This window comes from Dipodomys ordii, unplaced genomic scaffold (assembly GCF_000151885.1).
Source record: "Dipodomys ordii isolate 6190 unplaced genomic scaffold, Dord_2.0 Scaffold25, whole genome shotgun sequence".
In the NCBI taxonomy this organism is placed as follows: domain Eukaryota; kingdom Metazoa; phylum Chordata; class Mammalia; order Rodentia; family Heteromyidae; genus Dipodomys; species Dipodomys ordii.
The window spans coordinates 10,396,075-10,412,974 of NW_012267241.1; the positions used below are offsets into that span (position 1 = coordinate 10,396,075).

General features: G+C 35.0%; 1 protein-coding gene across 6 annotated transcripts in view; it reads left to right on the forward strand.

The window, feature by feature from the left end:
• The window catches only part of Nol4 (nucleolar protein 4), a 275,830-nt gene that overhangs the window by 144,953 nt on the left and 113,977 nt on the right, over positions 1–16,900 (forward strand). For all 6 annotated transcript variants that reach the window (XM_013014852.1, XM_013014853.1, XM_013014854.1 and 3 more), the window contains one exon: positions 15,959–16,242. In XM_013014852.1, the coding sequence (XP_012870306.1) occupies positions 15,959–16,242 (284 nt within the window). The remainder of the gene's footprint in view (positions 1–15,958; positions 16,243–16,900) is intronic.

Consider the following 16,900-nt stretch of genomic DNA (forward strand, 5'->3'; position numbering starts at 1 on the left):
TAATTAACGCTCCATGTCCAATTTGATTGCAAAGAAAATTAGCCACCCATCCCTATGGGAAAACTGGTGATCTAGGTGTCAAGAGATTTGGATCACACACTATTCTAATACATGCATCAGTAAAACTCTATCCTTTATTCTCAATGAAGATGTTTAAAATTAGGGGCACTATCGTCCTGAAATTACATTGCAATACAATGGAGGAAAATTATCTAAACTAAATTGAATGTTAGGAAGACCCTGACATAACTGTAATATAATATTGGTCTCTTATTGTTATGATGTTGTTTATATAATAAAAATTATAAAAATTATATAAATTTTTAGTGAATTCCTAGGAGTTCAAGCCACTCGAGATGTTAAGTGATAGTATTGGTTTTACAAGCTGTGTTCCTGGCCATTGGCTGTAACTGGACTTGAAATTAAACAATGAAAGATCTATAGAATTTTGATTTTGTCTTTTATTTACATTTTATGTTGTGATTTTTTATGAAACTATTGATGCATGAAAGATTGAAAATACAAATACAAACTGTCCAGTGCAATGTCATATTCTCTTTCCAATCGTCTAAGTGTGTGCCTACCTCCTTATGACTTGGTTCCTATTTTTCTTTCTTTTCTTAATCTCTAAAATAGCAATGTTCTCCCTTTCCTCTCACTCTCCTAAAAAGTCAATATGATGGAAAAGTTATTAGAGAACTAGAATTCAAGATCTATGAATATTTAATCTGCATGTACAGTATTTTTGTATTCATATTTTAGAGGAAAAATAATATCAATAGAGCTTAAAGCTTAAACTTTAGTCATTTTTGAAAATTATTAAAATATTATACAAACTATTATTATGGCTTCTCTTAAAAGCAAAAATGTTGGAATGGTAGAATTTTATATACATCACTGTTTATCCTTACCATATTATAAAAATTATACAGTTTATTTTTTGAAGCCTGAACCTGCCAAATCATAGTACATTTTACATCACACCTTAACAATACTTCTAAGTAACAGCACAAGTAGTTTGTATGTAAAAATGATTTTCTTTTAGTTTTAATATTTTATACTGTCCTTTTTCTCTATTTACCATTGCAAATTAATTAGTATATTCTTTTGGGAGAGCAAATGCAGTTATAAAATTCAATTCATATCCTAGTATAGCAGGATATGTATCGCATATGTATTGTACATGCATTGCACTTGTAAAATGATTTGCTGAATGGTAACCCTTCTGTATAACCACTTAAAGATAATAAAAATATAATTTAGAAAAGCAAAGAATGCATGTTGTGCAAAAGTTTGAAATAGAAGGAAAGTTTCAAATCCCAAAGTTTTAACTTTTTATAGTCCAGAAAATTATACTCAGCTGATATTTACAAAGCAGAAAATAATTGAGATAGTATATAGTACTTATTTTTTCTATGTCTCCTGTTAAAGTGGCACTAAAAGATTTAGAGAATATAACCTTGTAGCCTAGAAAAAGGTATATAATGAGGAGAAAAGGAACTGTGTATGGAGTAAGTTGTTCCATAATGTTAATAGGGACCTGGAACAAACTAGATTGTGAAGAATTCATGCATTCAAGATGTGTGCATCTGGCACTAGGCATGTGATATCGGTCTATAGACATAGACACTAGATCTCTCTTGAGGATTTGCAGAAGAAATTAGTGCCTTGTATAAATCCTTAAAATTTCTTTTTTTTTTCTTTTGAACTCGAATTTGAACACAGAGCCTTGATCTTGCTAGGCGGTTGTTCTACCACTTGAGCCATATACTCATCCATTTTAGCTTTGACTTACATTTCAGACAGGGTTTCATGCTTATCTAGATAGCTTAGGTCATGATCTTCCTATCTGTACTTCCCAGATAGCAGAGATGACATGCGCATGCCACCACGCCCAGGGATCCAAGTATATGCAAGAAAGGGAGACCAGGAGCTAACCTTGAACTAACCTTAACCTCCTGGAGTTTTATTCAGGTATATATATATTATTGCCCAAAATGAATGGATGTTTGAAACTCAAGGAACACTATTATTATTCTGTTAAAATAATTGTACTCTGGACTGGGGGAGGGGGCAGCCCTTTATTGTGTCTTTCCCTTCACTTTCTCTGCTAACTTTTACTTGCATGAAAACCATAGTAAACTCTCTAAGCAAGTTATGCCTATTAGTTTGGGTTTATCAGCATTTATCAGGCACATATATCTTCTAGGAGTCTGGTTATATGCAGATTCTGATTTGATAGGCCAAGAATAAGGCTAGTGACTCTGTATGTATAACATATTCATAGGTGATTTTCAAGTGATCAGTGTTCTGAAAATCCTCATTAGCTTACATCAGAAAATATAGGTTAGTTCCATATCCTACTTTGGGTAAATAATGCTGTGATAAACATAGTTGTGCTGGTAGCCTTAGTATGGCCTTGTTTGTGATCATTTGGTTAAATGTCCAAAAGTGGAATTGCTGGGTCATAGGGGAGCTTGACCCAGATGCCCCTCAGTAGATGAATGGATCATGAAAATGTGATACACACACACACACACACACACACACACATAATGGAGTTCTATGCCTCCTTCAGAAAGAATGACATTGCCCCATTTTTAGGAAATGGAAAGACTTGGAAAAAGTATATTAAGGGAAATAAGCCAGGCCTAAAGAAACATAGATCTCATGGTTTCCTTATTTGCAATAACTAGTAAAAAAGGTCCAATAGCTATGTCCATATGACCATGTAAGTTGATATTAAGTGAAATGAACCCCAAGATAGGGACACAAATATTTTTTTTCTTTCTTGCTATTGTTCCTAAAGTATTTAGAACGTACTATGTGATTTTTTTTTGTTGCTTTGTATGTCCTTCCCCATGGTACTACCCCTGTTCTCACTGTATTTGATGTCGGGGGCCATGCATGTTGTATATACACTTCTCTAATTCGGGAAGGGGAAGGGAAAGAACAAAATGCTTAAATAGGGATAGAGGCTAACCCATTGTAACAATGAGATGTACAAGACACTATGTTGAAAACAAACTACAACTTCGGTGGGGAGGGGCGGGGATAGTTGTGGAGGTGTGAGGGAAGAGATAGTAGGGGAAAAACAAAGGAGGAGGTAACAATGTTCGATAGGACATGGACTCATTACCTTGCTCATGTAAATGTAACCCCTCTGTACAGTATTTTTACAATAAATAATGTACAAAATAAAAAAAAGAAAATATAAGTTATCCGGCATAATAATCCTAACTTGTAATCCTAACTGCTTGGAAGATGGAAATCAGGAGTATCACAGTTTGAAGTTAGCCCAGGCAAAGTTCATGAGACCCCCATTTCCAAAGAAACAAGATGGGCATCACAGCATGCACTTGCCATATCAACCATGACAAGAATTTTAAGTAGGATGATCATGGTTCAGGTTGGCTAAGGCACAATGTAAGACTGTTGCAATACCAGCTATTGCATAAAAGAACCAGACTCTTGGCTCAAGTGGGGAAATGCCTATCTAGTATTCTTGAGTCCCTGAGTTCAAATTCTAGTAACACCAATAAGAAAGTTTTCAAAATAGCATCCACCACACTTCATTCAAAGAAGTATTTTATAGATGACCATGTGCATAGTATATTGGTTTGTTTATATGAAGCATCGGTTGGAAGGGTTCAACAGTTCTTACTAATTAGAAACAATCACATTGTAATTGCTCTTAATTTAATATTTTCCAAACTTTATATTAATGCAATCTAATAGCAAATTAAAATAGTTTTTAATAGCCTACTAAGAGATTTGTACACTTGGAAATCAGTGTTTTCTTATGATAGAAACAGTATATATAAATGAAAACAAGCATTTATACTACTACTATAAAAAGAGATACTTGATTATCTGTGAATCCTTTCAATTCTTCCTTGTGTTTCTATTTTCCTCCAAACTCAGTCTGACATTAATTCTTTGCTATCTTCTTACTATGACAAATAAAACATCAGAAAATAGAAAATGTTATCTTCCACTGAATATTTTATAATTATATGTCATGTAATTATATAGATCCACTTGGTGACTTGTTAATATATACTGATTTATGCAGAGTAGTATTAAAGCATGATTTATACTCTCCATAAGCACTTAAGAAAATATGTGACAAAACGTATGTAATCTAAAAAGCCTTTGAACAATGAAAATCACAAATTTAAAATATTAAGTCAAGATAGTTTGGAATAGTCAGTTTAAAGTTCCCAGATAGTCACTCTACATAAAACAGAATGATAACTTCCAAACACACCGTAATGGGAGAAGCCCTCTCTCACCCTTGTCCTTTGATTTTTATGATTGAGTAGATTCTGTCCCCAGACATACTACAGTAACACACAATAATTACCATTATGTATCTGACAGCTTCCAGAGTAATTCTTTTTATCCCATCATTTTTGGTCTGGCTTTCCTTCACCAAAGTCTCTTCTACTCATTAGAGAGTTATTTTATGTTACAGCTTGTTCCAAGATACCTCCATCATAATCTTCCTCTTTTCCCTCTCTACTTCTCTTCTCTCTTTTGGTGTTAACTTTATTTAAATTTTATTATTTCCACAGTCCGTTCATTACAGACTCTTACTTGGGACACAAGTAAGAGCCTATAGTAGAATGTGACATGTGACAATTCTGCTGTACCATGACTGTGCTGTCTCTAAAAAGAAGATACTTTAGAGAGAAAAAAATTTGTTATTAGTAAAGTGAAGCAAATGAGACTTCTCTATTTTTTCCTTAGGTTTTTCAGAAAGTGTAATTTAGATGAGTTTTGAGAAGTTATTTTTTAAATGGAGGAATGTCAGGCATGTTCTTATTCTTTGACAACAAAACATAAATTTCTATACTAAATTTCTGTATTCTCCATACATTATTAACATCATATTAATGATAAAGTTGGTGTTTTTCATTCATGTATATAATTGTAGAATAGTTTGTTGTAACTTACCCACTATTGATTCAAACTTGAGTTAAATTTTCAGAATGGGATCAATTAGCATTAAATTTTAAATACAATTTTCTTTGGTTATAAGCATTATACCACACATCCCCCTACACTCATAATTGTTAATATGTGGAATGTTCTTCTGCATTGATAAAACATATGGCTGTTTAGTTTATGCAAATAGAAAAATATAGGCAAAACATCTCTGTTACAGAGAATGGAGTGCATTCTTGATTTTATGAAGTTGTACAAAATGGGTAACCTAAGATCAGATCTTTTACTTTAGAGCTATACAGCTTTCAGGGAAATTACTAGAGTTAGAGTTAACTAATTTCTTCTATTCCAGAAAAAACCACCTGTCTTTCAAGTGTCTCTCACAATATGAAAATGCTTTCTTCTTGCCTGAGGTATAGCAATAGGATTTAGGCAGGCAGCTTCAGATCTTACCACTGTCATTCGCTTGTGTCTTGAGCAATTTGTTCATTTTATCTTTATCAAACTCTTTAAAGTGGAAAAGCTGACAGTGCTATCTCATTCCCCTGACAGTTTTGAATCCAATAAATGTAACAACTACCAAAGTGATTTGTATGTTTAAAACATTAAAAGATTAAGATTATTTGATAACACTAAGATAAATGTATGCACAGTTCCTTTTGTTTAAGTCAGAATAATTTAGTCTTTGTAGAAAGATACTAATCCTTCATAATATATGTAAAAATGATTTCTGAGCTATATATTAACTTTTGCCATTTAATAAAGCAGTCTATATAGACTATATAGTTTGACCTATGTCATCTTTTCAATATCTCAAGGGGTGTTTTGGAAGGCATAAGTGGAAATATTGAAAGGGGTGACATTGATCAGTAGACACTGTATTGATAAACTACATTATTGAATGGAAACACTTTTTTAACAATATATTATTTATTTATTTATTTTTATTGTGGGAATGGAAACACTTTTGTACAACTATTTAGAGATAATAAACATATTCAAAAATATGTAAAAATTTAATGCTTTACAATATGTCACCAAAATTCTTATTGACATTTTGTCTTTTAAGATGCCCTTTGGATAAATAAGAGCATTAAAATATAAAGTGTGTTGGATTTGAACTTCTTAGAAATTAAGGGGAGGATTATAAAAATGTCATGGATATGATTATAAAAGAAAAGGTTGCAAAATATTACAAACAGTTGCAAAATGCTGAATAAAGTCGCTTCAAAGTTGATAGATAACAGAGTTTTGAAGACGTACTCAGTCAAATTATATCAATTATATCAATTTGGATTCAGCCTGAAAACAGTGCTTTTATCATAGTATCTATTAGAAAAGAATAAAGAAAAAAGGGGGGAACCCTTAATACAAAGAAGTCTTAGAGGAGCAGTATTAGAGGAGCTGAAATCCGGACAGGAGAAAGTGAAGCAAACTTGTGTAAATAACAGAAAGTCATGCCTCCAAGCCAGACGTGGAAAGACTGAGGAGATCCTGGTATTATAGAGCCCAAGACCAGACCTATTCCATGCAAGATAAATCCACAGGTGATGTTTACTGGCAAGAAAGATCACCTGGCTCAGAGAGGAGAGCAAGAGGTTGGATCATAGGGTGGGCACTTTCTTTTTGTTCTGTTATCTGCCTCTGCCAGTGTTTCTCCTTGTCTGAACTAAGTCATAAGGCAACAGACAAAGGAACCTCGAAAATGAAGTTTACAAAGTTAAAAAGGAGAGAGAGAGAAATGGATCAGAGTACAAAGCAACCAATGATCAGCACATGGGATCAATTTGCACAGCCTTTTAGAGTATTTGTTTTTGTTGTATAAATCCATTTTACAGGATATCTTAACGGCTTAGCTTCTCACAACGTTAGTGTCCTCATTGAGCACTCCTGGCTTACTCATTGCAGTAGGGAGAAGAACATTGAAGAGGTGAGTACAGGAAGCACTTAGCGCACTCATACATAGCTATGGATTCTAATCACTTACCTTGAGTGGGATTTTAATATGTCTACTGTGATCGCTGGCCGTCTCCCTTCATGCATACTCCCCAAACTCAATATGCTTCTTTGCCTGCTTGCTTACAGTAGAAAATATTCAGAGAACAAACCTTTCTTTCCACAATTAGAGATAAAAGGTTTGGGTACCTGTAATTCTTTTCTACAAAAGAATTTCAGTCGAAGAATAGTCAATCAATCTGTCAAGCTCTTCCTCTGTAACATGACTTCCAGAGAGTCAGTCTGCACACAAGTAGCTAAAGGATTAGCTGTCAAGAGGAGGAAGAGAACAGGAAAGAGGCAGAGGACAAACTTTGAAGAGTTAGCCAATTTTTTCTATGGTAATTTTCTACCTAGTATGCAAGCAAAATCTGCAGTGCCTTCAGCATGTGTGACACATTTAATGGATCAGGTGGTTCTCAGTTCATGATGGGCAGCTATATAAAGAGTCAGGAACACTCAGGCACATGTTGATCTGCCCATGTGTTCTCAGTTACTCTGAGGTAGAAGCATGAGGATTGTGGGTTCAAGGCCAGTCGCAGTACAATGATCTTAGACATACACACAAATACAAATGCCCAATGCACTTGTGTAAATACATGAGGCCTTGAATTTTGTCCCCAGTATGGCAAAAGAAATGGAGAAAGAAAGGAAAAGGAAGGAAGGAAGGAAGGAAGGAAGGAAGGAAGGAAGGAAGGAAGGAAGGAAGGAAGGGGGAAACAGGAATAAAGGATGGAAGAAAAAAGAAGGAAAGAAAGAGAAAGAAAGAAAATAACCTGTTTAAACACTGGGCCTTACATTAAAACTTTTAACTGTATTAGAAAACAGTCATTTGCACTTATCCAGGCTCCACACACAACACAGGTCTGTCTCAGATGCCTAGGGTTCCATGTGGGTTCTTCTGTCTTGTTTTCACCCTTACAGGGGAAAAGGGTGTCTGTGAGATGAGTAGCTGCCCCAGCAATGCCTATTACAAGGATAAAGTTAGAGCTTGCCAAGATTCCATTCAACTCTAAGGCACTGGTTTCAAATATAAGCTTATCATAATTGTGTCTTCTTTAATTCATGGCTTTTTGGCTTTTCAAAATAAGATGCTTTCTGATTTATTATTGGCACAATAAAAAAAAATCCCTCCCGGATTGTTGTTGGGCTAAATGCCAATTGAGACTGACCTCCTTTTGAATTCTATTCATTTTAGCTTCTATTAGAACATTTCTTTTCAGATTGCCTTCCACCAAATCAGTGACAGTTGTTCTTTTAATTTACTTACCAGTTTGTAATAATTACTGATAAATCCCTGAACTATTTCTACTACTAATTGTCAAATAATTTTCTAAGAGATCAGCTTTTATTAATAATGTTCTATGACAATTTATTGTTTCTCTTATACATCAATATGTTCTCTGGTGTGTGTTCTATTGAAACAATTATTGTGCTAGATATATTTATACAGCTTGAGATCTTATCATGATATACATAGTTCACTGAGTGAAACAGAACATCAAAGGTCCTGATTATTGTTTTGGTTTGAATTTGTGCAGTAAATGGCAAGATAAGTGAGTTCCCAAAATATTGGTATATACACAGTGTGTAAATACACTTACTATATTATTTATGGTATTGTTTGACCTACTGATCCATGTTTAACATCTATATCTATATCAAGTTTAGCATTGTGTAAAACATTGACCCATCTCTTTTCTCCCTGTGTCTTTCTATCAATATGTTAGCATTTTATGAAACACTAGGCTGAATTTTACCGAGAAGCGCCAAGAAGTGTATAGTGTAGCAATACTTGCTGTAATGAAGGTTAGTCTAAATTCAATCCAAACATATTTTAAAGCCATAGATGACAAAGGGACCAAGAAAAGTCCCATTGAAATCTATCACATAAAAGAACTGAGCTTAGGGATTTGAGAAATTGTGACATTCAGATTTAAATTCTTTACCTTTCTAACTTATCTCTGTACCTTCTCTATGTTACCTCCTTAAACTGGATTTCATTCTAAACATGTTTTAAAAGAAGCCAAATAAGAACAACAGCTTCAAAACCCTGTTTTCAATACAATCAGTTTCATCATGTTAAAAATCAATTATTTGATCCCTATTTTATTTATACCACTGAACAGTTTTGACTTCAACACGTGACCTCTTTCTTCTATACACATTTAAGACTGATAGCAATAAGTCAAATTATATTTTGCAAATTCAAACCAAAACATTTAGTTTTCTTTTTTGTTTTATGTTTCTATCTTGAGATGGCATCTGGCTCTGTAGCCTAGGCTAGCATTGAACTCATGATTCCACTGGTTCAGCTTCCTAAGTGTTGGGGGGCATGGTGAGTGTAAATCATTGGGAAGGTTTTTGTATTATTGAGCACGTGTCAGCATGTACTTTTGTAGGTAGGAGCTGAGATTTTTGCATGTCAGACAACAAGAGATAACACAGAGAGCAAAGCTAAAAAACCAATTGTATTATAAGCTGAAAACAGCAATTCAAAGACTGGTTTTAAAAGACAGAAAATGAGAAAAATGAGGAAGGAACTTCCAGGTGGCAAATCATAGAGGAAATTTCCTTAACGCAAGAAGATCTCAGGGAATGGGAGCTGGGCTGGGAAGTGATGCGGAGAATTTGTTCACACCAGATTGCTTGTGTCTTCATTCTATAGAGGAGAGCGATGTGTGGTACAAGATAGGAGGTGTGACCTGGTCATGGCCAAGTCCCTGTATCTCACAGCAGATACTGAGGATGGGAGCAGACAGTTAGCAAAAATCAAGAGGCATAAAGGGACTGCATTCAAACTTTCAATATTTATACAGTATATTGTATATATTATATTTATTATATGTATATTTTATATATATAATCGATATCACAAATATATTTGAGGGACAATTTAAGGATTTAGCTATCAATCATCTATGTGTCTACCGTTTAGCTATTGATTTAGATATTAAGGTACTAACCATTGGAAACAACATTATTCACAGCTATATATTTTATTTAAGCTAGGAAGAGGAACTTTTCTAAGGTGGTTTCAAAGGATGAGTGATGAAGGACTGTTCTGAATTTAGGGGAAATAATATAAAGCATTTTGGACTCTGGGAGAATCTGACCTAGATTTTTTTAGTGCTAAGGATCCAAATATCAATCTTAAAATGAGGATGCTATATATTTTTTTCTTATTCACTTTGCCTCAGGCAATTGGCCCAAAGGCCATAATGAATCCCTTCTGAATGAGAAGTGGGTCAGATGCTTTGGGGTCTCTCTCTCTCTCTCTCTCTCTCTCTCTCTCTCACACACACACACACCCGTAGATGGAGCTTAGCGCTAACAATTGAATCTGGTACTGTTAATTACATAAGAAATGTTGGGGGGGGGTGTTCAAAATAAGCTGGTATCTCTAGGATCTTTCCTCGCTGAGGATGGAAAGTTGGGAAGTGGGCATTGTGTTAGTGCTACTCGATCTTCTAAACAAAAGCTGTCGCTGAGCTAGACTAGATTTCACCCAAGTGTCCAACACTGAATCTTCCTCACCAAAACTAACCTCAGAATAAATTAAATCCAACCACCCAGCTGCCCTCCTGATGTTACCAGCTTCCACATTCTCTGTTGCTAGGTACCCTAGGTACTTTTACTTTCCAGAAGCTCCAGTGGCTGTTTTTCCGTGAACTCAAATACACAGTCTTTGGCTCAAAGGCTGTGGTACTCAGGCTGAATCGTTAGAGAAGAGCCACCATTCAGGGCCTGTCCCAAAGGGTCATCCGCACCGCGCCCTGTGTGGTCGACCGCTACCCACACACCAGCAGCCGCTCGGGATGGAGAAAACTATGTTGGGTAAGAAAAGAAATGGCCCCTTAAAGCAGTTAACTGATGTAAATCAGTTATGATTAAGAAGAGTCTGAGGTCTCTGATTTTAAATTTGTAAAGAGCCTCTTTAAGATGAGAAAGAATGAAAGTCACCAATGTGGTTATGTGAAATGAGGCAATAGGAAATGGTTAATTTATCCTCAGTTTGGCATCTACTCAATAGGATTCATCTTACTCTATAGGATGGATTTTTATAATAATCACATCAAAAATATTTTTTGATTTATCGAACAGCATAAAATGCAATTTTTACCACCTAAATTAAAAAAAACTATAAGCATGTGTTTTGTATGCATAACTATAAATCCCTAAATTGTTCTTTAGAAAACATACTTATTTACTCGAGAATGAAATATGTAAGGCTGTTGAATTTAGTTACCTTGGTAACATCTGGAGTGAGCTACTCCATCTAAAAATACATCTCCTTCATTGTTTATATTGTATATGGAAATTGTAATTAACCAACATTTATGTGTCTTTCTAGGAAGTGATAATGTTCATCTTACCTGAAAATGAATAAATGATACACTGTTCAGTAGGTATAGGTGGTAATTTCAGCCTGAAAAAATACATATAGGATGATTTTTAATTATAATAGAAATTGGATTTGCATTATGCTAACATGAATTTGATTTAAAATGTACTTCATTTTACCACTATTCTTTATTGATAAAGATTTCTTTCAGTATACTTCTAAAAGGATTCTAGTATGAAAAACTAGTAAATCATATTTTCCTCACAAATTAAATAATTGATTTAAAATTTTTCCACTGTACTTTTCTTTCAATTTTCTTGGAAAGAAATAGCTAACAATCAGAAACAGTTTATTATTAAAACTTCAATCAGTGTGAAAAAGCATGCACATTTCTAGGTTACATGTACAAATAAGTTCTATTTTCAACAACACTAGACAGTTCATATTTAAAGGATTGTTTTTGATATTTTACATCAATAGCTATGGAGACTTTTTTGCCAGTTTCTGAAATTTTCTGAGTATATTTCCTCTGTAACATAAACTCCATTCTTAAATGGAAATATAACGTGAATAATTCAATAGTTTCATGATAGGAACATGCTTTAATTTTTTCACAAAATAGTTTTGAAAATCACTTTTAAGCTAGGCTCTAGTGCCTAATAACTTTATACCAGTTAACACCTGTACCCTAACAACCTAACTACTCAAGAGGCTGAGTACGGGAAGATAGTGATTTCAAGACAGCTTGTGCCAAAAAAAGTTTTTGAGATCTGTTTCCATAGAAAAATCTGGGCATGGTGGAGCACTCCTGTCATCCTAGCTATGGTTAAAAATATAACTAGATGACTGATCTAGGCCAGTCTTGGGAAAAGGCAAGACCCAATCTAAAAAAATAACCCAAACAAAAAGGCTGGTGGTGTGGCTCAGGTGGTATAGTACCTACCTGGCAAGCTTGAAGCCCTAAGTTCAAACCTAAGTACAAATGAAATGCCATTTGATTTTGTTTCTGATCAAGGCTTTGATATTCATTCTGCACCCTTGCCTCTTCTATGACCAATTTTATCTATCTTAATTTTATTTGAGGTACTCTCGATTGGACCCATGGTAGTACACATGCAGGAAAGCACTGTACTACCTGAGACCACCCCAGGCTTTTTGTTTGCATATGCATACATTACGTATATCTATGCACACATGTATGTGTGTGTGTATGTATGCATGCATGAAAGCGTGCATGCATGTATATACGTGCAGACATATATAGATATAGATATATTGGATATAGGGTTTTACTAATATTGCCTGAGCTGGCTTCGAACTTAAGACCTTCCTTTCTTGCTAATACAGTAGCTGGAACCCAGTTGGTGGTTCTCCCAATCTCGACACCAAAAGCTTCCCTGCTTTCTTTTGCAGTGTGGCTCTGCTATTTCAGTTTCAGTTTTCAGACATGCCCACTTAGGTTACTTTGAAATCTGTTCATCTCTCCAATATCTTGTGTTCCCTTCAAACCATTTACCTCAGCAGAGACAGAGTAATTGTTTTAACAGAAAAGTTTTTTGCCAGATGTGGTTTGTGGATGCCCACCACTCATGAGAGTGAGTAAGGAAGAGTGCCAGTTTGAAATTACTTAGTCTACACAGTGAGACTGGTCTGGGGGAATGTTTGTATACTACATATATACTATATGTACATAAATGTATATACTTACATATATATGTATTTTATTATATATAATATACTTTATTATGTTTATAATTACATGTTATATATTCCATATATTATATATTTTATATATAATAAAATATATATAATATTCAACATGTAATTATATATGATATATGCTTATATGTTTATATATTATATATTATACATGCTCTTATATATCATTATAATCATATCATGTAATATGTAGCATATTTATTATGTGTAATATAGTATTATAATTCTATAATATACAATACATATTATTTAGTGTATAGTATATAGTATATATTATTATGTATTAAAATATATACTAATAAAGAATAATATATAGTAATACATACTATTATATACCATATATATATATATATATACACATACACCAAATATATACTAGATATATTTGCTCTTGTCTACTCAGCTTAAATTCGAAGATCACTGAAATGCAAAAAAAATTCTTAAGTAGTCTTTTTCCTCCTGTTTTTTTCTTGGTTCTACTGTAGACTGTCTCATACAGAGAGTCTACAACTTGAACCACACCCTCAGGCATGTGTGTGTGTGTGTGTGTGCACGCGCACATGCTTATTCTTCAGGTAAGGTTTTTGTATTTCAACTCCCATGTTTTTTGCAGATGCTGACAGTCAGTTACTATCGATTACTATGCCTCTAGCCTAGCTGAAGTCACAGGCTTTCACCCCCCCCCCCCCCCCCCCCCTCCCCCCCCCCCCCACCCTCCCCCCCCCCCCCCCCCCCCCCCCCCCCCCCCCCCACCCTGCTTCTTGACTGAGATGGGGTATAACTGTATTGCCCTGCTGGCCTTTGTCTGCCATCCTCCCACTCTCTACTTCCGGAGGGGGCCAGTGGTGATTCTCTCTCTTCCTAGTTTATCTTTGTCATTCTCTTCTAGGTGCTCAGTACTCTAATTTCACTTCTCACTTGCCCTCATGTTCGCTTATCTGTGACTTCACAGGGGTTTCTCTGTGGTCTCTTTTTCTCTGGTCCCCAAATTCTCCCTCCCCTGAAACCTGGCTGAGGCTCAATTATCATAGATGTTGAATTGCTATCATGTGTTTTGGAGTTCTTCTCTCATGCCTTTATTCCTCATACTTGATCACAACCTTTTGATTCTGGTATTACCTGCATGTTTATTTTTCTTTGCCTCTTAACTATCTGTGAGCTCATTCAATGCAGAATCTCTAAAGTCCAGATATTTAAGTCCATATTGGCCACAGGTTACCCTTAATAAAAGTGTACTAAAAAATGAACAGCTGGGCGCTGGTGGCTCATGCCTGTAATCCTAGCTACTCAGGAGGCTGAGATCTGAGGATCACAGTTCAGAGCCAGCCTGGGAAGGAAAGTCTCTAAGACTCTTATCTCCAATTAACCACCAGTAAACCAGAAGTGGCACTGTAGTTCAAGTGGTATAGTGTTCGCTTTTTGCTGAAGAGCTCAGAGACAACACCCAGGCCCAGAATTCAAGTTCCATAACTGACAAAAGAAAAAAAGAAAAAAATGAATGAAAGGTGTAACTCTTTTAGAATTTAAACATTTATTTTTATTAATGTAATTAATTAGAGGGCCTGAAATCTTTCCTCATACCCTAAAAAATACTGCCTACTGGATGCTATTAGGAAATGAACAAAAATCACAACTTTTATCCTTCTCCACTTATAGCCACATGGTTTCTTAAAGGAAACAATTTTCCCATCTTGCTGTGTCATGATACTTTATTAGTAATGTATTTTTTATTTTCATAAATTAACCTCATAGAGATAAAATATGAAATCAATTACAAAAATAGAATGGTATTGTTTTAGGTAAACTTGTCTATTTTCTTTTTACAAGCTTGTGAAAAAATTGGCTCATATTTTCCTATATATTACAATGCAATGTGAAGAATACCTTAATATTGTAGCCAGTAAAGTATTGATTGACCAGGTATACTATTTTTGTTAATTTCTGTTTTGTAAGTTTTTGCTATTCTAATTAGCACTGATCTAAATGCATCTGTATTTTCACAAAGAGCCACACCATTACAACTTTTTAGGCTTAAAAGTCCAAGTAGGTTATAAACTGAATTAAACTTTAGGAATGCAGTTAATAATTTTGACACATATTCATTACTCATAATTATTGTACACTTGTGCAATAATGGGTGATACTTCTTTCTAATCAGTTTTCACCATTGGGAAATTACCATTAGCATTAACTGGGGAAAAATAAATCTGTTTGCCTAGTAATTATCATAGGGAAGCCAAAGGAGGATATTTGCAGGAGAGGATCACAAAGGCTCAATAGCCATGTGTATAAGATCATATAAAATGATACTTACCCAAATGATCTTCAAGAAGTGGAACCAATAATTTTTGTTTATTGTTATAAATTTTTATCTCCTTTGTCATTGTTTTTGTTTTCTGTACTTTTTGTCTTTATGTAAGTTTACATCTTTTGGGGAGGATGAGGGGAGCACAGAAATGCATAAATACAACAATGAATAAATATGGCAGTGCTACTAGACACTTTGTTGAAAATTCACTGTACAATGTGTAAGGGAGGTATGTTGAGAAGGAAAAAACAAGGGAAGAAGTGACAATGTTCACAAAGAAATGTACTCATTACATAACGGTAACCGTAACCTCTCGATACATCATCTTCACAATAGCAATAAATAGTTTTACTCTATTAAACTTTCTCTGCTTAGAGATTGCATTTGATGTAGCACCATTGTTTTTATAGCTTTATCTTTATATAACTTTATTTCATTTCTTGATCTTCATTGTGCCTTCTAAATATTTTTAAAAATCGTACCTATTTCACAAGGGCTATGGAGTAGGCTCAATTGCATATTATATGGTTTAAAATCTGTGGCAAAATGCAATACATACACTAAGAGCTTGGTAAGTGTAAGTTGAGGTAGAAATTGAGCAACATATTAATAAAATGGACATAATTTTTTGTTTCCAACAGATGATTCTGCTGCAGAGAGTTTTAATGGCAATGAGACTCTGGGGCACAGTTCAGTGGCTTCAGGGGGAACGCAGGGCAGGGAGACAGGAGACTCCAACAGCGATGGCAAGGCTGTGCTGGAACGGGATGAACAGCCACTGAACTTGAGTGACAGTCCCCTGTCTGCGCAGCTGACTTCGGAATACAGAATAGATGATCACAGCAGTAATGGAAAAAACAAATACAAGAATCTTCTAATTTCTGACCTCAAGATGGAACGAGAGGCTAGAGAAAATGGAAGCAAGGTAAGCTCATATTGAGATTCTCAAGGCAATTTGTAAGTTAGTCTGGAAGCTCAGAATGATATATCGATATGTCTACAAGTGACAAAAATTATTGCCAATATAATTTTTTAAACAAATTCCTGAGCTGGACATTGATGGCTCACGCCTGTAATCCTAGCTACTCAGGAGGCTGAGATCTGAGAATCACGGTTCCATTTTATCACAAGCAGAATATCTGTGAGACTCCAAGTAAAAAGCCAAGTGAGAGCGTGAGGCCTTATGTTCAAGCTCTAGAGCTTGTTTAAGTTTAAGTTGTTTAAGCAGGGATACAGGTGGACCCATTGCAACAATGAGATGTACAAGATGTTATGTTGAAAAATGAACATTACAACTTTGGTGCAAGGGGGGCGGAATGGGAAGTGATGGTAAGGGGAAACAAAGAAGGAGGCAACAATGCTTGATAAATGCACTCATTACCTTGCCCATGTAATTGTAACCCCTCTGTATGGTATTTACACAATTAAAAAAATTAATTAACCCACCCAGCAATCCCATTTTTGGGCATTTACCCAAATGACCACAAACAAGACCATACTAAAGCTACCAGCACAACTATGTTTATTGCAGCATTATTTACCATAGCTAAGATATGGAACCAACCCAGATGACCCTCAGTAGA